Source organism: Coffea eugenioides, unplaced genomic scaffold, assembly GCF_003713205.1.
Source record: "Coffea eugenioides isolate CCC68of unplaced genomic scaffold, Ceug_1.0 ScVebR1_117;HRSCAF=507, whole genome shotgun sequence".
Lineage (NCBI taxonomy): Eukaryota > Viridiplantae > Streptophyta > Magnoliopsida > Gentianales > Rubiaceae > Coffea > Coffea eugenioides.
In genome coordinates this window covers 262,644-286,374 of record NW_020861563.1, presented here as the reverse complement: position 1 = coordinate 286,374, position 23,731 = coordinate 262,644, and the positions used below count along the sequence as shown (strand labels likewise).

General features: G+C 35.8%; 2 protein-coding genes across 2 annotated transcripts; both read right to left on the bottom strand.

Annotated features, from left to right (window-relative positions):
• Positions 1-2: 2 nt before the first annotated feature.
• On the bottom strand, positions 3-2,575 carry LOC113755084 (ankyrin repeat and sterile alpha motif domain-containing protein 1B-like). The gene is made up of 2 exons (XM_027299154.1): positions 1,642-2,575; positions 3-761 (listed from the first exon to the last, which is right to left on the bottom strand). Exons 1-2 carry the CDS (start codon positions 2,383-2,385, stop codon positions 39-41), a joined length of 1,467 nt encoding a protein of 488 aa, XP_027154955.1. The 5' UTR covers positions 2,386-2,575; the 3' UTR covers positions 3-38.
• Positions 2,576-9,851: 7,276 nt separating this feature from the next.
• On the bottom strand, positions 9,852-11,969 carry LOC113755079. Its single transcript, XM_027299150.1, has one exon. It carries the CDS (start codon positions 11,967-11,969, stop codon positions 9,852-9,854), a length of 2,118 nt encoding a protein of 705 aa, XP_027154951.1.
• Positions 11,970-23,731: the final 11,762 nt, after the last annotated feature.

The following is a 23,731-nucleotide window of genomic DNA, read 5'->3' as shown; positions in this document are numbered from 1 at the left end:
AATCAAACATTCCACCGATCTTTACACTCAGCGCAACCTTAAGCATTGATTGAGATGCGAGACAGCCTATGAGTAAAATTAAATACCTGGTACCTGATTATATTTAGATAGTGGCCCAATCTCGACAAACATCTGGTAACTCGGCGAATACTACTGCTAAGCGTCGTGACCACAATGAGCACAATCACAACTGTATTACTCAATTGATCACCTCTCGTGTGTTTTGGTGCCAGCGCAACTAGTGATATAGCATAAGTCAATGCTACGGTTGCAATTGCCAGCCCCATCAAATAAGACAAAAGTATCTGCAAGTGCGAAGCACGGGAGCAATACATGGCTGACCCCCTTATGAGCAAGACAATTGTGCTCAACGATGAAACAAATGCAACGGTACTTGCCCGAATCAGATACCGGTAATAGGTGGGATGGGTTTGTGCCATGATGGGTTCTCCTACTCTGTGTGGATTTGGTCCTTCCTTTAAGTCATCTTGCCACACCCCTCCTGGAGGGCTTACCACAGCTTGAAAGGCCATCGTTGCTATGAGCGAGAGCACTACCATCATTGCATTACTTCTCTCTTTGAGCATCACCTGGTACTCTTCTGGGTCGTGGCCTCCCGGCCTGGCACCGATCAACCTAAGAGAGCTTTCAATTTCGGTATTGAAGTTAGCTTGACCCCGCAAAAGTGATAAAGCATTTCTGCCTTTTGCATCCTGCTGTTTCACCCAAACTTGGGAGCTATCAAGCAAGTATTTGATCGTCTGCATTTCCGAATTAGCAATTTAGCTTTAAAATCTAGATCAAGGGTGGTTCCATTTGGTTGTTCCTTGGTACTTTTGTATTATTTTAGAGCGCCAAGGATCTTTTATGTCAAACAAAATATGTGGTCATCTGGATTTGATAGTCACGTAATTAATCTTTGAAAGCATAAACATTTAATGACAATTACAAGAGATTGTCAGATGATCTTGGTGCCCATTGAAAATCCAATCTTTTCTTTATCCATATAGGTAACCCAATTTGGATACCATTCGGATATTGTTCGTGACATTTATTCAAATAACAAATTTAGACTAAGAATCAACGTAATGACACATGAAGTTGTCAAGCCAAATAAGATATTACAAAAACTCAAATGATCCAATTAGATTTGGAGCTTGTACAATTGTGCGATTCTTGAAAAGGTTTTAAAACCATTTTTTGGTTAAGAGAAATTTCGAACCACCAAAATGTGGAAATGGAACAAGAATATAAGAAAATGAAAGAAAAATGTATCTTTCAATTTCCTTTAGGAGAGAATAATGATATGTTTTGTTAAAGGAATAATTTCAAAAACCTCATTTGAAGCTTTTAACAATTTTGCTTAACACCCGTTTAGTGATCTCCCTTACTTTGGGGTTTTTGGTAACAAGTTCAGACCCCTTCAGAAAAAGTGATTGAAAAAGTTGAAAGAAAATTTTGATAATAAATATTATTCCCAAGTTATCCCTAGAAGTGTGTTTGGTGAAATTGTAAGAAATCTAAGGGACGATTTTGAAATTATTTCTATAACAAAATGATTTTTTTTTAACCATAGAGATCCATTACTTCTGAAAAAAAAAATCACAAGAAGATTAAAAAATGAAAGAAAATAAACACAACCTGGTTTTGACGATAGTATATGGCCATGTGTAATATGGTCATTCCATCCTCATTTTTGGCGTTCTGAAACCATACATCTTTTGAGATGTCGACTAGCATCTTCAAGGCCTCCAGCTGATTATACTTGACACATAAATGCAAAATGGTCCCTCCCTCGTCTGTCTTCTCCAGAGCTGCTTGAAATCCGGCATCAAGTAGCTCTTGCAAAACTGCCAATCTGCCATACATGGCAGCAAGATGTATGGGGTTTCTGCCATTTCCATCACGGGCCAAGCACAAAAAATAAGCAGCATCCTCACTTCTGCCGTTCGGAAGCTGTGTATCTTTTAATCGGTTGACTAGCATCTTCAAGGCCTCTAGCTGATTATATTTGACACACAAATGCAAAATGGTCTCTTCCCCATCTGTCTTCTCCACAGCGGCTTCAAATCCGGCATCAAGCAGCACTTGCAAGACTGTCAATCTGCCATTTATGGCAGCAAGATGTAAAGGGTTTCTGCCTTCTCGATCACGGGCCAAGCACAAAAAATAAGCAGATTGAACTTGTAAGATTGCTTTTACAAAATCTACGTGGCCCAACATTGCTGCTATGTGTAGAGGATTCTTATCCTCGCAGTTCAAAGCAGCTTTATCAAGAACAACTGGATCTTCTCCGAGTAACTGATGAAGAGTGGTAACGTCACCTTTTAGTGCGGCATCACAGAGCCTTTTCTCCGGTTCTTTCTCCAGTTCTTTCTCACCCATGCTACCTAAACTCCTCAGCTATATACTATATATCACGGGTCGCAGGTTGATTTGCTGCACTAGATAATTGCTTTTCACGGTTATGTATTTGGAGATTTGAGGAAACCTGAACCAAAATATTAGAATACTGAAAGGCACTTCTAGGCATAGATGTGATATAAATATTGCTCCATTTAGTTAATTGCAACAATGATCGTTTGTCTAGGCAACTGGGAAGCCTAAGGAACTCGATAAAACTTGGTGTACGGTTCTCACAGCCACTTGGGTTGATATATATAGTACTGAATATACTATGACCTTGGTTCGAGTGTGTACTTTGTAATTCAGGAAGTATTTCACGTTTCTCATTTATACTCTGGTTGCTGTGCAAGAAAAGGCTTGCAACAGGGGATAGATTGAGAAAGTGGGAAGTTTCATGGGTCTTCTGTGCGTGTACTTTGTAATCTAGCTGAGGAATCCATGGTGCGTCTACTCTTTTCTTGTGTTGTTTCTGGTGCAGTATGGAAAAAGGTTCAATCTATGCGTTTTGTTTAGAGGGGCACTTTCCCTTGTTCTGTTGAAATCAGTTGGATATGTCAACATGGAAGTCAAGTTCCTTCGTCGATAAGTTCAAAAGATTAGCCCTGGCTGCTACGGTCTATCGAGTATGGAAGGCTAGGAATGGGGTCATCTTTGGGCATAATCCCACTACCATACAGAGTAATTTTTTTTGCTGTCTTGGATACTGTTGGGCATGTTGGAGCTACCTGGAAGAAAGGGACCAGGGGCAGGAACGGTTGCAGACCTGAAAGTTATGTGTATTTTGCATACGGCGTAACTCTATTTGCACATGGTATAATTTACTTTCAACAATGTAGCTCAAAAATAAAATTTTGTGGATCCCACATATATTGTTAAAAACGAGGTATAAGATGAAATTTGGATCTTACAATTTTTTTGATCAAATCTTGGCCATGAACTGCTAGGAACGGGTGCTTCCTGAAGCAACCGATCCTGCCCCTCTTCCGGAAGAAAGTTCCACTGACGAAATCTACTTGGGACATCATTATGGATTACGGAATGGGCCATCACTCATTAGTGTTTTGCAAGCTTTTGATGGTTAAATACTAAAGGTAAATGGTATGGGAACTATAGATGTTTACTTTTGATGTCATTGAGCTGGATGCTCCTTGTACATGCTTATTGAATATCAAATAAAGTTGCATATTTACTCGGGGAAAAAAAAAAGACATTGGTTCTCAGAAAAATTGATGACTTCATTAAAAATGAAGGGAAATGTTAATTGCATTCTATTTTTTTTTTGTTAATTACACTCTCATGATTTTTTTTTATCATATAGTCTAACAAATGAAAATCATATAATAAAAATGATAGTAAAAATGCGATTAACAAAAAATAGAATGCGATTAATCACTACAAGAAAATTGTTCATCAGTGACAACACAAAGTCATCACAGAACATACAAATATCGTCACAAATACCTTTTATTGACGACTTTTTGATCGTCACAAAGTCGTCACTAAATCCCCGTCGGTAAAAGTAAACAGTGACGACCTAAAATTTCGTCGCTAAATAGTTCTCATTAGTGACGACTTTAAGTAGAGCATTTTTGACAAAAAATCAAGTCGTCAATAAAACACTTCCGGATTGTTGTCACTAATGACAACTATTTAGTGACGACCTGAAATGTCGTCACTAAATAGTTGTCATTAGTGACAACAATCCGGAAGTGTTTTATTGACGAATTGACCTTTTGTCAAAAATGCTCTACTTAAAGTCGTCGCTAAAAAGCACCGAAAGCCATTGTATATAACTATTTTACTGATAACAATTGTCGTCACAAATGTAGCTTAGATTTAGTGACAGTCTCTGTTGTGACAAGGAGTTTTTATTTTCTATTTTGTGACAACTTTTTTTTGTCATTAGATAATTTCTCAATAGCTTAATAGTCATAATTTGGCCTGTAATCATTGCTAAATCATTGATTTTAAACAAACCATACAAATAAACATGAACGATTGATAACCAAAAGTATTTGCATTAGATTACATGGTAATAATATAGCATTCTCAAATGCCAAATTCAAGTGTACATTACCCAACTAATGCCTACAAAAATAACATTTGTCCAAAATATCACTTGTACATAAGGTACAAGTACAAAAGCAATCACAGTTTAAGAAATTGAAAAACATCTAAATGAACCACTCCATGAGCAAAAGGCAATTTTGTCTTCAACGTTCTTCAACCATAACCATAGATATCTTCCAAAAGCTAGTATGAATAGCATTTATCTGTCATAAAAGAGTAAAAGAAGTATGTAAGGGGAGGAGTACAATAATAAAGAACAAGTAATGAGACTTAGATTATTAAGACAAAAATTACAATTCATTAAGAACCTCATATAATTTGGGCCCACATATTACAACACCAGCAAGAAATTAGAAATCACAGTCCAATCTATACAAATACAACACTGCATAAGCTCAACTAAAGAGCTCTCTAAAACAGTTTTTTTTTATTTTCTTTTTTCTTCTTTAAATAGCTCAACTTATTGAACAATTAAATTGGACTCCCACAGTAATTATTGTTTAATCTTTATGCTTTTGGTTGTTTATATATTAAAACACAGAAAGCAACTTATTGTACGAGGTGTGAATACAGGAGATACTAGCCCTCTTTGATTTTAGGAGTTTATGCTTCATAAATCATGAAAGAAACGATGCCTCTGTAGGATTAAACTGTGCAAAGAGAATGAGTTATTTGCCTCACAATGTGAAAGTGAAGACCATCTAAACAGGTGAAACCAATCAAAGTTCACAAACGCCCCCTTTGCATTATATTCATTTCTTTCAAGTCACTACATAGGCAAAAAGAAGATTGCTATCCATGCATGGTCTGTCGCTTGTACTTGGAAATAATATACTATTGCAGATGAACAATCAGATTTTTACCTCTCTATTGATAAACTAACAGCACTATATATATGATACCTAGATATTTTCCAAAGAATAAGTTCAGATAACAATGATGCATAACATCAGCCCCAAAAAATGTTATTACACAACCATCAGCCCCATAACCATAACCATAAACTACACAACCATAACAAAAAATAGTCAACAATGATGGATAACATCAGCCCCAAAAAATGTTATTACCAGTTATTACCAAAAAACAGTCCACAATGACCACAAGTTACCAAAAACTACACATCAGCCATAACCATAACCATAAACTACACAATCATAACAAAAAACAGTCCACAATGATGCATAACATCAGCCCCAAAAAATGCTATTACCAGCTATTACCAAAAAACAGTCCACAGTGACCACAAGTTACCAAAAACTACAGATCAGCCATAACCATAACCATAAACTACACAACTATAACAAAAAATAGTCCACAATGATGCATAACATCAGCCCCAAAAAATGCTATTACCAAAAAACAGTCCACAGTGACCACAAGTTACCCAAAAACAGGTCACATCAGCCCCAAAAAATGCTATTATAAAAAACAGTCCACAATGATGCATAACATCAGCCCCAAAATCAATAAGTTAAAGGATCAGAATAGCAACAGTTCACATTAGTATTGTAATTCAATTATTCGTATGAGAAGGATGCATTACCAGCTATTACTACCAGATGCATTTCCATTGCCTTGGTTCTTGGACTGCAATTCTGCTCGTAAAGCCTTAAGGAGTTCCTACATTTCAACCTGCTGGTTTTGCATTTCAGCTTGTTGATTCTCAAGCCTTTGCATCAGCTGCTGTTGAGATTGGACTTGAACTTCCAATTCAACTGATCGTTTCTCAGCTTGTTCTGCCCTTTTCTTGAATTCTTCTATCTCTGCAAGTTTTTGTGTAATTAAACTAGCCTTGGAGGGGCCACGACCACGTACATATCCAGTTATACGCCCAGTCACCTCAATACAGATGTCTTCTTCGGTTCGATTTACACCACTAGATTGAGCTTCTAGCTGTAAGTCCTTCATTTTGCTCTACAATCACAGGTTTGCTATTATTGATATATGCATAAGAGACATGAAGCATTGGTATTAAGTTGAAAGTGATATTTTTCTTACCAGTTTTTCAGCTGATGTCTCATCAACCATAGCATTCTTCTTTCGACAAAAATGTGTCATGTCATAAAGTTCAATTGGTCCAACTGTCCTTCCCTCCTTAGCTTCCTATTAGCAAAACAGGTTAAATAACCCAACCACATATCATAAATGAACTACTTTACACGTTTACTGACCCGGTCATCCTTATGACGTAAAAATGATTTTGTTCCAGCTGTATGGGCAGTTTGCTGCTTTGATCTATTCAGCTTATTTCGCTCACTTAAGGCCTACAATTGTCAATTCTATCTCAGATCTAGATAAAAAAGAGACATTGGCAAAGTATATAGCAAATTAACAAGTATGTGCTACACATACCTTGAATTCTGGACTACAATAGTAATCGCAAAGGTAAATCCAATCTGATTCTTCCACATATTCTGGTCGATGTGCAAGAGCTTCCTCCTTAGAGCCACATTTTTTGAATAGCATGTGAAAATTATAACGTCGACTTCTATACTGTGAATTTAATTGCTTAATTAAAGCTGGTTTCACATGCTCTCCTCCATCATAAGTGAAACTATTCTGAATTAAAAATAGAAGGACATATCAAAATCAGAAAAAATTAATGGACTAATTTAAATTGCATCTAGAAAACCAAAAAAATACTATGATAGCAGATTCTTACATTAGTAATTCTTAGCAGTTGATCTCTATCATCTTTAGGAAGCTTGCCCCATTTAGGTGCTTTCCACTTGCCATACTTTCGAATAACGCAGCTTGCCTCTGAAATGTATCGTTGAGCACCTTCTCCAACTAGTCTTCCACTTATTTCAGAAACAGTAATGTTCACCTTTTTTCCAGCTTTCTTTTCATTTGATAGTGCAATATTACACGTATATCCTCTTTTTCTTTTTAACGTCACTTGGTCTAGTAGATACAAAGTAAACAAGACCATAAGTGCTAACAATAGCAGCCATGGCAATAATTAGTTAATTAGAGTAGAATTACACGTAAAACTGACATACCTGAACCGTTTGACTCAAGGTCTTGCATACTTCCAGTTTCATTGCCTTCACAACCAATAGCTTGATTAGATCCAACATGCTGTGAAGTAGGAGTTCCATCAGTTTGCATCCCAGCAGCTTCTTGTGATGTCATTCCATTGCCTGAAGATTTTTCAACAATCTGTCTACTCTCAGCTTGTATACCTGAATTTCTTGTAGCATTTTCTCTAGCAGAGGATGCACTAGGAATCTATAATCCAGCAATTTAAGCCACCATTATACAGCGACATGTAAAAGCTGAATCAATTGCTTTGTCATAAACCAGTTTATCTAAATGGCAGATTGAAAAAAATAATAACTAACCTCAGATTCATCAAATAGACGGATCCTTGAAGACTTTTTTGTTAATACAGCTTCAGTGACATTGCTTGCCTTGGGAATTGCACTATTTTTTGGTTCACTAGCTTGCTACAATAACATAAGAATGCGCTTATCAATAGTAACTAGTTTAGGATGATAATTGCTAGTTTAGGAAAAAAGAAAATATCCGAAAATGACTCTTGTTTCTTTACCTGGCAGCTTACATTTTCTTCAGTTTGCTCCACAATTCCTCGCCCAGCATCCCGACTTTGTCGTAAAGTAAATTTTCCCTTTTTCCCCGGTCCAGCCATCTATCTACATAATCATATAACGCAAGCACCACCAAAATCGTAAACAACACAAGCAGCCATGACAACATATCATAAACTACAGAAAAAATACAAGAAAAAATTTGATTAAGAAATTCAATGAACAACATTGTTTAATCTGATTCATAGTCATTGATTTGTACAAATTGTTCATTTTCATCCTCAGAATTGAATTGTTGCTCAATTTCCTCATCATTATCAATAAAATTGTCATCCAATTGCCTTGCACGGCTAGCTGACAATTCTATAAAAAACATAGCACCAGCCTCTATCCTTTCTTCAGTTTGCACATCTCCTCTCTTCAAACTGACCAACTCAAGATTTTCTTGTACACCAATCAAATCTGCATGATACTCTTCTTGGTAAGCCTTTTCGTTATCAACCAAATCATCTTCATGCTTCTCAGGAACATCATAAGATGAGCGTGGACTAACTAACTCTACAACATGCCAATTACCTCCAAGCTTCATATCTTGAAGATAGAAAACTTGTTCAGCTTGGGATGCTAATATAAAAGGCTGGTCTGAGTACCATGTTTTTGACATGTTGATGCTAGTGATATTGCTCTACTTGTCTACTTTGATTCCCGAATTATTTCTCAAGTCCCACCAATCACATTTAAACACAACTACTCGATTTTGAGTAAATGAGTATTCAACCTCAACTATATCAGTAATTATACCATAGAAGTATGTTTCTTTATCAGCATGCTCCCCCTTTACCATAACTCCACTATTTTGTGTCTTTCTTTCTCTTTCCCGAGCCTTAATGTGGAATCTAAATCCATTCACATTACAGCCAGCAAATGTATTGACTCGAAAATCAGGTCCTCTAGCCAAGGACAACAATTCATCAGTACATTCTCCACGTGCATGTGTATACATGACCTACATCAGCCATACCAGATTCTTTAATAGTTTACTAAAATAAAAAGTAAAGGAAATTGACAAGTTTTTAACATCTCTTCCAATACTTACACGTTCTTCAAACCACTTTGGAAACTCCGAGTCTAGCCTTTGGTGTACGCTTGATAAATTTTGCTTTTCAAGAATTTGTCTATGCTCCCTAAATTTGTAGTAGTAGAAGTAGTTACATATTCTATCAAATGACTTTAATTACAAGCAATGAAGAACATATTATAGAACACGACATAGATTTATCATTAAAGTATATTATTACCTCATGTAATCATCTACTTCTTCACAATTTTTCAAGATGAACAGGTGTATTCTTTGCAATTCAACCTCACTTAGATAACCAATCAGTGCTGCCCCAAAGGGCCGAGCCAAGCTAGAAAATATAGATAATTTTCCAGCAGCTTCGTGTTTCTCCATATTTCGTTCCGTTTGATTAAACCTGGTCGGAACATCATGCAAATACCTGGAAATGAATGTAAGACATTCATCATCCAAGTAGCGCTCAGCTATACAGCCTTCAGGTCGTGCCCTATTATTCACATAGCCTTTGTATTGACCCATTTTTCTATCCAAAAAAAATTCAGCCCGAGTTGTTAGAAAATAAGAAAATTGGAGGTAAATCAAATAGGCATTATTAAAAATAAGAGGCATGTACCTCTCAAATGGAAACATCCACCGGTATTGAGCTGGTCCAGCAATCTTGGATTCAGTGGGTAAATGGACCATTAAATGGACCATTACATCAAAGAAATTTGGAGGAAAAATTTTCTCAAGTTTGCATAGTATTAAAATAATATTTTTTCCTGCATTTCCAGCTCATCTAGATAGAGAGTTCGAGAACAAATTTTTCGAAAAAAATTGCTGATCTCTACTAAAATCTGAGATACATCTTTTGACAGCATTCCTCTAGTTGCTACTGGAAGAAGTCGTTGTATGAACACATAGTAGTCATGACTCTTCATTCCTAAAAGTTGACACTCCTTGGTCTTCACACACCGAGGAATGTTTGAAGCAAAGCCATCCGGGAACTTGATAGTGCTCAAAAACTGGTAGAAATTCTTTTTCTCTAGGCGTGATAAAGTGTAACATGCAGGTGGCATAACTTTAGATGCGCCACCTCCCGGTTGTAGATGCAACTCTTCCCTTAATCCCATTTCTTTTAAATCCTCCCTAGCCTGCCATGTGTCCTTAGTTCTCGAAGGGATATTCATTAATGTACCTACCAAAGATTCACATACATTCTTGACAATGTGCATAATATCCAAATTATGTCTAATTTTATTGGTACTCCAATATGGAAGTTCAAAGAATATGCTCATCTTCTTCCAATTTGAACTGTTCTGCACGCGTTTTCTTTTCTTCTGTCGCAGCAAATCAGGTGCCTTGCCAAACTCAACTTGCTCAATACGAAGAAGTTGTTGGAGGACTTCCTCACCTGATTGGGTCCTAGGAGGCTGTCTATGTTCTCTTTCTCCATTAAATTGCTTTTTTTCTCGACGCCATTTATGATCAATAGGTAGAAAACGGCGATGGCCCATGTAACAACATTTGTGACCATTATTAAGATATAGACTAGTCGTCTCATCTAAGCACACAGGACATGCCTTGTACCCTTTTGTACTCCATCCCGACAAATAGCCATATGCTGGAAAATCGTTTATTGTCCACAAAAGTGCTGCACGTAACATGAACTTCTCCTCCCTGAAGGCATCATATGTCTCCACACCAGTGGCAAATAACTCTTTTAACTCATCAACTAGTGGTCTAAAGAATATGTCAATGTCATTTCCAGGTGCTTTGGGACCAGGAATAATCATTGATAGGAAAAAAAATGGATCTTTTAAGCATTTCCAAGGAGGTAGATTGTAAGGAACAAGGATAACAGGCCATATACTGTATGAATTGCTCATGGTTCCAAAGGGATTAAAGCCATCACTAGCAAGTCCTAGCCTCACATTTCTAGGATCTTCAGCGAAGGACTTGTGATTTCTATCAAAATCCTTCCAAGCTAATGAATCAGCAGGGTGTCGCATCATGTTCTCATTATCTACACGTCTCTCCTTATGCCACCTCATATCCCGAGCAATCTCTTTGTTCACAAACAGTCTTTGCAGCCTTGGTTTTAATGGAAAATAACGCAACACCTTTCTAGGTATTTTGGAATTTGGAGATTTATACCGCGGTGCTTTACATTTTTCATTTGGACAATGATCAAGGCCTTTATTTTCATTCCAAAAGAGTGCGCAATCATTTTCACAGGCGTGGATCTTTTCACACTTCAGCCCCAACTCACGGATGAAATTTTTTGCCTCGTAATATGAACTGGGAATCAAAGCTGTAGGAAATACTTGATGCAAGAACTTCAGCAACATATCAGTAGATTTACAAGTCCACCGATTCATTGTTTTCAAGTGGAGGATATGGACAATAAACGAGAGTTTTGAATACTTTTCACAGCCCGGGTATAGAGATTTTTCAGCCTCCGATAATAATCTGAGAAACCTACTTGCTTCTCCTTCTTTCTCGGTACAAGCACCCGTATCAAGTTCCGGTGAATGTCTCCAACTCTCACCAAAGTTAGCAACTCCTACATCATTTAACAGCTCCTCCATACTGTCAAAGTCACTATCGTTGTCATTTATTTCTATGTCATCATTCTCATCATCAGATTCAAACCCTTCGCCATGATATATCCACCTAGTATAACTATCAACAATTCCTCGACACAAGTGATTGGCCATGACTTCCTTAGTTTGATCCTCAAAATTATTGCATACTTTGCAAGGACATGGCAGTTTACAATTAGGATCCTTGCCTAGAAAAGCAAACTTAATAAATTCATCAACTCTATCTAAATACTTGGGGTCTAGGTAGTTCTTAATAGGCATCCAACTCCTATCCATATTGTTGCAGCCCTTTATCCTACCATAAAGAATATGACCGCCACATTATATAGAAAACAAATGCAATGTAATATGAACTAAATTTAAACTCCTCAAATACCAGCAATGGGATCCAAGGTGTAAAACACATTTTTAACAAAAATCAACCATCTCAAGTACAAATGCATTAGTAAGGCAACAAACTAAATAGAATCTGCAGCCACAGTATACATGCAAAAGTTTGGCAAACAAAAGATAAAGCCATAACATGAATAATCAATTTCATAGGCTGATTTTGCTAGCTAACAGCACACTACATGTTCAAAAAACATAGGATCAGGCATCATATATTTGTAAAGGGAAGATGCCCAACGCAGAAATAATAGAAGAGTAAAGCACAAATATAAATTTCAAGCCTGAATAATGGTAAGAAGGAACAGTACCTGAAACTCAGACCACTCAATTGGTTTCCTTTTCCTACCAAGAACAAGAGCTATTTGCAATCTTAGCACCGCTCCAGATGCAGCAGTATGTGCCTTTACAAGAACCTCCTTATATCTGGTCTGAAATGCAACTGGGAGAAAACGTCCAGTGCTTTTGTCACCAACCCTGTTTATCAAGAATATCCCCAATTATATGGTAAGCCACTAATGTCTTGTATAATTAGTGGTAGGAATTAAGTCTTCAGATTTAATTCTAGAGAGAGAGAGAGAGCGAGAGATTAAAGTATGTGAGTTTGATTGAAGCAATAATAATTTCTAGAAGATATTTTCATCTATCTCATGTGTCGGTTCATTTAAGGCTAGGAAACTGATTCGCAGCAGAAATTTATTCACATGTTCAGATGTAAAATAACTCACATAGTCAACTTACTAGAGTTATGTTTTCTTTCTTCTGTTTTCTATTTTAAATGCCATTTTTCCCACCCTGAACCTTGAGATACAACCAGAAAAGTATATCTGGAGAATTTTTTTTTTTTGGCATAATAAGATGAACAAGTACCTCCTCCAATTTGAAATGTTTGATACATATCTTTCCAATATCCAGCATCAGACATTGAATGATACTGTGTTACATATATGAAGTTGACTTTTGACCCAAAAAAAAGCATCATACATTCTGGAAATATTGTATGTAATGTATTGCTAAAAAAACACCAAGATTCACCTTTGTTGGTCATGTAAGAACTAAAACATTCTAGAATTAACCAAAAAATTCTTGTTATTTTTTCAGAAGTCATTACTGAGAATGGTTTCATTAAATGGACTTCCACATCTTGCTACCTTTTGTAGCACCTAGTCATATTGGCATTTCACATCAATAGGCAAATTCATCAATTTAAAAGGTGTACTTACTAATAATTCTACCAGATGCATTTCCATTGCCTTGGTTCTTGGACTGCAATTCTGCTCGTAAAGCCTTAAGGAGTTCCTACATTTCAACCTGCTGGTTTTGCATTTCAGCTTGTTGATTCTCAAGCCTTTGCATCAGCTGCTGTTGAGATTGGACTTGAACTTCCAATTCAACTGATCGTTTCTCAGCTTGTTCTGCCCTTTTCTTGAATTCTTCTATCTCTGCAAGTTTTTGTGTAATTAAACTAGCCTTGGAGGGGCCACGACCACGTACATATCCAGTTATACGCCCAGTCACCTCAATACAGATGTCTTCTTCGGTTCGATTTACACCACTAGATTGAGCTTCTAGCTGTAAGTCCTTCATTTTGCTCTACAATCACAGGTTTGCTATTATTGATATATGCATAAGAGACATGAAGCATTGGTATTAAGTTGAAAGTGATATTTTTCTTACCAGTTTTTCAGCTGATGTCTCATCAACCATAGCATTCTTCTTTCGACAAAAATGTGTCATGTCATAAAGTTCAATTGGTCCAACTGTCCTTCCCTCCTTAGCTTCCTATTAGCAAAACAGGTTAAATAACCCAACCACATATCATAAATGAACTACTTTACACGTTTACTGACCCGGTCATCCTTATGACGTAAAAATGATTTTGTTCCAGCTGTATGGGCAGTTTGCTGCTTTGATCTATTCAGCTTATTTCGCTCACTTAAGGCCTACAATTGTCAATTCTATCTCAGATCTAGATAAAAAAGAGACATTGGCAAAGTATATAGCAAATTAACAAGTATGTGCTACACATACCTTGAATTCTGGACTACAATAGTAATCGCAAAGGTAAATCCAATCTGATTCTTCCACATATTCTGGTCGATGTGCAAGAGCTTCCTCCTTAGAGCCACATTTTTTGAATAGCATGTGAAAATTATAACGTCGACTTCTATACTGTGAATTTAATTGCTTAATTAAAGCTGGTTTCACATGCTCTCCTCCATCATAAGTGAAACTATTCTGAATTAAAAATAGAAGGACATATCAAAATCAGAAAAAATTAATGGACTAATTTAAATTGCATCTAGAAAACCAAAAAAATACTATGATAGCAGATTCTTACATTAGTAATTCTTAGCAGTTGATCTCTATCATCTTTAGGAAGCTTGCCCCATTTAGGTGCTTTCCACTTGCCATACTTTCGAATAACGCAGCTTGCCTCTGAAATGTATCGTTGAGCACCTTCTCCAACTAGTCTTCCACTTATTTCAGAAACAATAATGTTCACCTTTTTTCCAGCTTTCTTTTCATTTGATAGTGCAATATTACGCGTATATCCTCTTTTTCTTTTTAACGTCACTTGGTCTAGTAGATACAAAGTAAACAAGACCATAAGTGCTAACAATAGCAGCCATGGCAGTAATTAGTTAATTAGAGTAGAATTACACGTAAAACTGACATACCTGAACCGTTTGACTCAAGGTCTTGCATACTTCCAGTTTCATTGCTTTCACAACCAATAGCTTGATTAGATCCAACATGCTGTGAAGTAGGAGTTCCATCAGTTTGCATCCCAGCAGCTTCTTGTGATGTCATTCCATTGCCTGAAGATTTTTCAGCAATCTGTCTACTCTCAGCTTGTATACCTGAATTTCTTGTAGCATTTTCTCTAGCAGAGGATGCACTAGGAATCTATAATCCAGCAATTTAAGCCACCATTATACAGCGACATGTAAAAGCTGAATCAATTGCTTTGTCATAAACCAGTTTATCTAAATGGCAGATTGAAAAAAATAATAACTAACCTCAGATTCATCAAATAGACGGATCCTAGAAGACTTTTTTGTTAATACAGGTTCAGTGACATTGCTTGTCTTGGGAATTGCACTATTTTTTGGTTCACTAGCTTGCTACAATAACATAAGAATGCGCTTATCAATAGTAACTAGTTTAGGATGATAATTGCTAGTTTAGGAAAAAAGAAAATATCCGGAAATGACTCTTGTTTCTTTACCTGGCAGCTTACATTTTCTTCAGTTTGCTCCACAATTCCTCGCCCAGCATCCCGACTTTGTCGTAAAGTAAATTTTCCCTTTTTCCCCGGTCCAGCCATCTATCTACATAATCATATAACGCAAGCACCACCAAAATCGTAAACAACACAAGCAGCCATGACAACATATCATAAACTACAGAAAAAATACAAGAAAAAATTTGATTAAGAAATTCAATGAACAACATTGTTTAATCTGATTCATAGTCATTGATTTGTACAAATTGTTCATTTTCATCCTCAGAATTGAATTGTTGCTCAATTTCCTCATCATTATCAATAAAATTGTCATCCAATTGCCTTGCACGGCTAGCTGACAATTCTATATAAAAACATAGCACCAGCCTCTATCCTTTCTTCAGTTTGCACATCTCCTCTCTTCAAACTGACCAACTCAAGATTTTCTTGTACACCAATCAAATCTTCATGATACTCTTCTTGGTAAGCCTCTTCGTTATCAACCAAATCATCTTCATGCTTCTCAGGAACATCATAAGATGAGCGTGGACTAACTAACTCTACAACATGCCAATTACCTCCAAGCTTCAAATCTTGAAGATAGAAAACTTGTTCAGCTTGGGATGCTAATATAAAAGGCTGGTCTGAGTACCATGTTTTTGACATGTTGATGCTAGTGATATTGCTCTGCTTGTCTACTTTGATTCCCGAATTATTTCTCAAGTCCCACCAATCACATTTAAACACAACTACTCGATTTTGAGTAAATGAGTATTCAACCTCAACTATATCAGTAATTATACCATAGAAGTATGTTTCTTTATCAGCATGCTCCCCCTTTACCATAACTCCACTATTTTGTGTCTTTCTTTCTCTTTCCCGAGCCTTAATGTGGAATCTAAATCCATTCACATTACAGCCAGCAAATGTATTGACTCGAAAATCAGGTCCTCTAGCCAAGGACAACAATTCATCAGTACATTCTCCACGTGCATGTGTATACATGACCTACATCAGCCATACCAGATTCTTTAATAGTTTACTAAAATAAAAAGTAAAGGAAATTGACAAGTTTTTAACATCTCTTCCAATACTTACACGTTCTTCAAACCACTTTGGAAACTCCGAGTCTAGCCTTTGGTGTACGCTTGATAAATTTTGCTTTTCAAGAATTTGTCTATGCTCCCTAAATTTGTAGTAGTAGAAGTAGTTACATATTCTATCAAATGACTTTAATTACAAGCAATGAAGAACATATTATAGAACACGACATAGATTTATCATTAAAGTATATTATTACCTCATGTAATCATCTACTTCTTCACAATTTTTCAAGATGAACAGGTGTATTCTTTGCAATTCAACCTCACTTAGATAACCAATCAGTGCTGCCCCAAAGGGCCGAGCCAAGCTAGAAAATATAGATAATTTTCCAGCAGCTTCGTGTTTCTCCATATTTCGTTCCGTTTGATTAAACCTGGTCGGAACATCATGCAAATACCTGGAAATGAATGTAAGACATTCATCATCCAAGTAGCGCTCAGCTATACAGCCTTCAGGTCGTGCCCTATTATTCACATAGCCTTTGTATTGACCCATTTTTCTATCCAAAAAAAATTCAGCCCGAGTTGTTAGAAAATAAGAAAATTGGAGGTAAATCAAATAGGCATTATTAAAAATAAGAGGCATGTACCTCTCAAATGGAAACATCCACCGGTATTGAGCTGGTCCAGCAATCTTGGATTTAGTGGGTAAATGGACCATTAAATGGACCATTACATCAAAGAAATTTGGAGGAAAAATTTTCTCAAGTTTGCATAGTATTAAAATAATATTTTTTTCCTGCATTTCCAGCTCATCTAGATAGAGAGTTCGAGAACAAATTTTTCGAAAAAAATTGCTGATCTCTACTAAAATCTGAGATACATCTTTTGACAGCATTCCTCTAGTTGCTACTGGAAGAATTCGTTGTATGAACACATAGTAGTCATGACTCTTCATTCCTAAAAGTTGACACTCCTTGGTCTTCACACACCGAGGAATGTTTGAAGCAAAGCCATCCGGGAACTTGATAGTGCTCAAAAACTGGCAGAAATTCTTTTTCTCTAGGCGTGATAAAGTGTAACATGCAGGTGGCATAACTTTAGATGCGCCACCTCCCGGTTGTAGATGCAACTCTTCCCTTAATCCCATTTCTTTTAAATCCTCCCTAGCCTGCCATGTGTCCTTAGTTCTCGAAGGGATATTCATTAATGTACCTACCAAAGATTCACATACATTCTTGACAATGTGCATAATATCCAAATTATGTCTAATTTTATTGGTACTCCAATATGGAAGTTCAAAGAATATGCTCATCTTCTTCCAATTTGAACTGTTCTGCACGCGTTTTCTTTTCTTCTGTTGCAGCAAATCAGGTGCCTTGCCAAACTCAACTTGCTCAATACGAAGAAGTTGTTGGAGGACTTCCTCACCTGATAGGGTCCTAGGAGGCTGTCTATGTTCTCTTTCTCCATTAAATTGTTTTTTTTCTCGACGCCATTTATGATCAATAGGTAGAAAACGGCGATGGCCCATGTAACAACATTTGTGACCATTATTAAGATATAGACTAGTCGTCTCATCTAAGCACACAGGACATGCCTTGTACCCTTTTGTACTCCATCCCGACAAATAGCCATATGCTGGAAAATCGTTTATTGTCCACAAAAGTGCTGCACGTAACATGAACTTCTCCTCCCTGAAGGCATCATATGTCTCCACACCAGTGGCAAATAACTCTTTTAACTCATCAACTAGTGGTCTAAAGAATATGTCAATGTCATTTCCAGGTGCTTTGGGACCAGGAATAATCATTGATAGGAAAAAAAATGGATCTTTTAAGCATTTCCAAGGAGGTAGATTGTAAGGAACAAGGATAACAGGCCGTATACTGTATGAATTGCTCATGGTTCCAAAGGGATTAAAGCCATCACTAGCAAGTCCTAGCCTCACATTTCTAGGATCTTCAGCGAAGGACTTGTGATTTCTATCAAAATCCTTCCAAGCTAATGAATCAGCAGGGTGTCGCATCATGTTCTCATTATCTACACGTCTCTCCTTATGCCACCTCATATCCCGAGCAATCTCTTTGTTCACAAACAGTCTTTGCAGCCTTGGTTTTAATGGAAAATAACACAACACCTTTCTAGGTATTTTGGAATTTGGAGATTTATACCGCGATGCTTTACATTTTTCATTTGGACAATGATCAAAGCCTTTATTTTCATTCCAAAAAAGTGCGCAATCATTTTCACAGGCGTGGATCTTTTCACACTTCAGCCCCAACTCACGGATGAAATTTTTTGCCTCGTAATATGAACTGGGAATCAAAGCTGTAGGAAATACTTGATGCAAGAACTTCAGCAACATATCAGTAGATTTACAAGTCCACCGATTCATTGTTTTCAAGTGGAGGATATGGACAATAAACGAGAGTTTTGAATACTTTTCACAGCCTGGGTATAGAGATTTTTCAGCCTCCGATAATAATCTTAGAAACCTACTTGCTTCTCCTTCTTTCTCGGTACAAGCACCCGTATCAAGTTCCGGTGAATGTCTCCAACTCTCACCAAAGTTAGCAACTCCTACATCATTTAACAGCTCCTCCATACTGTCAAAGTCACTATCGTTGTCATTTATTTCTATGTCATCATCCTCATCATCAGATTCAAACCCTTCGCCATGATATATCCACCTAGTATAACTATCAACAATTCCTCGACACAAGTGATTGGCCATGACTTCCTTAGTTTGATCCTCAAAATTATTGCATACTTTGCAAGGACATGGCAGTTTACAATTAGGATCCTTGCCTAGAAAAGCAAACTTAATAAATTCATCAACTCCATCTAAATACTTGGGGTCTAGGTAGTTCTTAATAGACATCCAACTCCTGTCCATATTGTTGCAGCCCTTTATCCTACCATAAAGAATATGACCACATTATATAGAAAATAAATGCAATGTAATATGAACTAAATTTAAACTCTAAATTTAAACTCCTCAAATACCAGCAATGGGATCCAAGGTGTAAAACACATTTTTAGCAAAAATCAACCATCTCAAGTACAAATGCATTAGTAAGGCAACAAACTAAATAGAATCTGCAGCCACAGTATACATGCAAAAGTTTGGCAAACAAAAGATAAAGCCATAACATGAATAATCAATTTCATAGGCTGATTTTGCTAGCTAACAACAGACTACATGTTCAAAAAACATAGGATCGGGCATCATATATTTGTAAAGGGAAGATGCCCAACGCAGAAATAATAGAAGAGTAAAGCACAAATATAAATTTCAAGCCTGAATAATGGTAAGAAGGAACAGTACCTGAAACTCAGACCACTCAATTGGTTTCCTTTTCCTACCAAGAACAGGAGCTATTTGCAATCTTAGCACCGCTCCAGATGCAGCAGTATGTGCCTTTACAAGAACCTCCTTATATCTGGTCTGAAATGCAACTGGGAGAAAACGTCCAGTGCTTTTGTTACCAACCCTGTTTATCAAGAATATCCCCAATTATATGGTAAGCCACTAATGTAAGGACTTGAATACAAGGCATAGACCTTCTCCACCAGCCTCTTTAACATCCATTAAAGATAAATTTAGCATCTCCTTTTAACAAACTTAGAATCTGGAGTATCTTGAGGAAAAAAGGGACTTTGAGCATAATCAATTTACTAACAAGAAAGACAGGTTTTCAAATTGCTCATATCTTTTAAGGAATACGTGACTTTGAACTAAATATGAGAACATCCAATTCCAGGTTAGTGAAAGTCCTTAAAGCTTCCACTGATGGCTATGCGCTTTACAATTAGCTTGAAATTGACTCATCACAGTTCCTAATGTCCTACCTGAGCTCGGTCAAGTAAATTGAAAAACAAACCATAGCTAAATGAAATAGTGGTCACCGGCTAAGATCAGAAAGTCATTTAGTGATGTGATAATATGTAGGACAGCCTGGATTAAAAATATTGTAGAATATGTATATCTAACATCTCCATAGAGTGGTTTAATAGTCTAGTGCCACTTAAATGTTAGAGTAATCAAACGAGGACCATTTATTCAAAAGCAAAACGTTAAACTTATTGTAGAAAAATTAGATTGTTAGCTTATCTATTTCTTCAGTGATTTTTAGAAAAGAACAAAAATTAGATTGCTAGTTCATTTTTTTTCTTGATCATCCTAACTGGTATTTTTGGGAAAAGAATAAATATATACACTGTTTAACATGCATACTTCTGAGAATTATACTTGAATAAAATATGACCGATTTGACTTTATCAATTTGTCAACTAAATCCATAGCTTATGCTCCACTTCGAAGGATTAATGCTGTACATAATCAATATAACTATGCTACTTATTAAGCCATCAAAAGTGCAGATTTCAGATATAGGGTGTTAATTTAACCCTTCGATCCCTATATACAAAAACCAAAATTTTCTTTTTAAAAAAACAATACCAGAATTTATTGCAATGCAACTGAAAATATTAGACAAAATAGACCCACTGAGACTAGAGTCTTGGTTGCTGCTAATTCACAAGAACTGGGCAGTGGACATAAATGATTCCTTCGTCCATTCCCTCAATTTCTGTCCCCTTTCATGGCAACCTTATCGGATAAGGGGATATATACCCAAGAAAACGAAAAAGATTTTGGTCACGGTTACACCTAACTCTCAACCAAGACATGTATTACGTAATTAGCAATAGGGCCACAAAAATTTAATATATCAGTATTTCCAACGACAGCAAACCAAAACCATGGAAGCTCAAAACTTCGCTTACTGGGTAAGCCTACAAAAATTAATTGCGCTGTCAATGAAATAACCTTGAACTACTCACCTAATTGGCCAGTTATTTAAACAAAACTCGATCCCTTCTCTCGGAATGCCCAACATAGGCTTCCATTCCAATTTTCAACAATTCTATCTCCTCCCTCTTTAATGCATTCCAGAAAATAAGGAGCACTGGCTCCTCGGACCATCCTAAACTACCCTAACCTGTGGTCAGATAACCCGAAATATTGAAGCTAAAACAAGTAGCTACACAGCTTAATCCAGGCGACTCAGTAGCGATAACAAAAATGATCTTACATATTAGGGATTTGGAAAAATTGGGGAAAATGTATAGGAGAGAGAAAAATGAACCTTTCCAATGAAAACCTTGTACTTTAATGCTGGACAGCCATGGTGATGCTAGTGAGAAGCCAGAGAACGGATTTGTTGTGTGGGTGAAAGTATCAGGCCGTGCGGAAGCTCTGTTTTGTGCTCAGTGCGGAAGCTCTGTTTTGGTGCTTAGTGCAGAAGCTTTTGTTTACTTCAGCTCTGTGAGAGTTTGTCTCAAGTGTTCCGTTGCTTTAAGTCAGACCAAGTGTTCTGTTGCTTTTGTTTTCAGAATGTGTTCCGCTGCTTTGGTCTTTGCTTTGCTTTGGATATTGTTTTTGTTGCGCGGCACTTTCACTATGATTTGATCAAAATTTTGACTTCACTCATTTTCCCTCCATTTGATACCAAAAATCATGTTTTTTTCTAGATTTGTAATATGGTTTGAACCATAGATTTTAATGCTATAGTATTATTCTTTATTTTTTAGCAAAAAATAAAAATTTTCATCAACATAGGTGGCAAAAATTGTTAATTTCATATAATTGAAAATGTACTTTTATAATTTGCTAATATTTTATACTAATTTCTTATAATTGCAGCACTAAAGAACATCTTGTAATTGAAAATAATTAAACTCAAATTATATGGTTATAACATAGTTTCAATAAAAATAATCATTTTCCCAACATTTGAGACCAATCATCATGCTTTTTTTATTTTTAATTTGGTTTGAAGCATAGATTTTATTGCTATAGTATTATTCTTTATTTTTTAGTACAAAAACACAAATTTTCATCAATATAGGTGGCAAAATTTGTTAATTACATATAAGTGAAAATATACTTTTATAATTTGCAAATATTTTAGCCCTGCAATTTTTTATAATTGCAGCACTAAAGTACATCATTAATTGAAAATAACGAAAGTCAAATTCTATGGTTATAACAGACTTTCATTAAAAATAATCAAATGCTATTAATAAGACATTATTGTTAAGTCAAAATCAAAGAAAATTTAGTGATGACATAATGTTATCACTAATTTATTCAAGATTATAATGACAAGAAAAGTCGTCACTAATTAAATTGCTAGTTTTTAATATTGTCAATTGCTAGTTTTTAATACTTTTGTGAAAATATTGATAATGGTTGAGAAAATTTTGTTACATTACTGCAAGTGATAAATGTACTTTTGTTCTTTTTCAAACATTTATTTTAATGTTTAATTTTGTTTAAAACTATTGTACTAGTATAGATTTGCATGACAAAACTTAGGTTCTCAATAGTTAAAAAATTCATTACAGAGAAAACACAAAGTAGTAGTTGCAAAATGTGTATAAATTACAGATATTTTAATGTGTATAAATTACAGTTTATTTTAATGTTTAATTTTGTTTGAAACTATTTTACTAGTATAGATTTGCAAGACATAGATTTATGGGTAATTTCTTTTTTTTTTTGCTTTCACATATTTAATTTATGTTAAATACAAAACCTACCAGTTTCCCTTTCATAAAAATATTAGTGCAACACTTTTTGAATTTTACTTACAAACATTTATGTATTTAACATAAATTAAATGATTCAGAGTGAAATGCCCATAAAGAGCAGAATATTTGTTCATGTAATGGAGGAAACCCACAAAGAGTTGGTACTTTATGGGCCATTTCTTTTTTTAAAAAAATTTAATTTATGTTGAAAAGATAACCTGCCAGTTTTCGTTTTGTAAGAAATCAGTGTAACACTTTTTGAATTTTACTTACAAACATTTATAAATTTATCATAAATTATATGTTTGAGAGTAAAATGCCCATAAAAAGTTGGTACTTTGAATAGATAATGCTCATTTGCCCATAAACTACACTCCCTGAAGGCTATTTTGTTAATTACTTTGTAGTACTTTGTTATTCCTTTGCTAATACTACTTGGCACGTAGTACAAAGGATAAATCTGGCATAAATTTCTTATTCCATTGATAAAAAGACCTGGCTGCCTTATAACTATTGTAATGAAAGATATATCTTTAGAGTTTATAACAAATTATTACTTAAGTTTGAGAAAATTATAAAATATTTATGCATAGTTTATCAAGATACCATTCGCAATTTCCTAATAAAAAATAGGGGCTAAATTGTAAAAGTTAGGGTGCCATAATAGAAATAATAAAATTGGTGTATTACATATGGGGGTTAAATTGCAAAAGTTAGAGTGCCATAATAGAATTAATGAAATTGGTGAATTACATATGGGGCTAAATTACAAAAGTTAG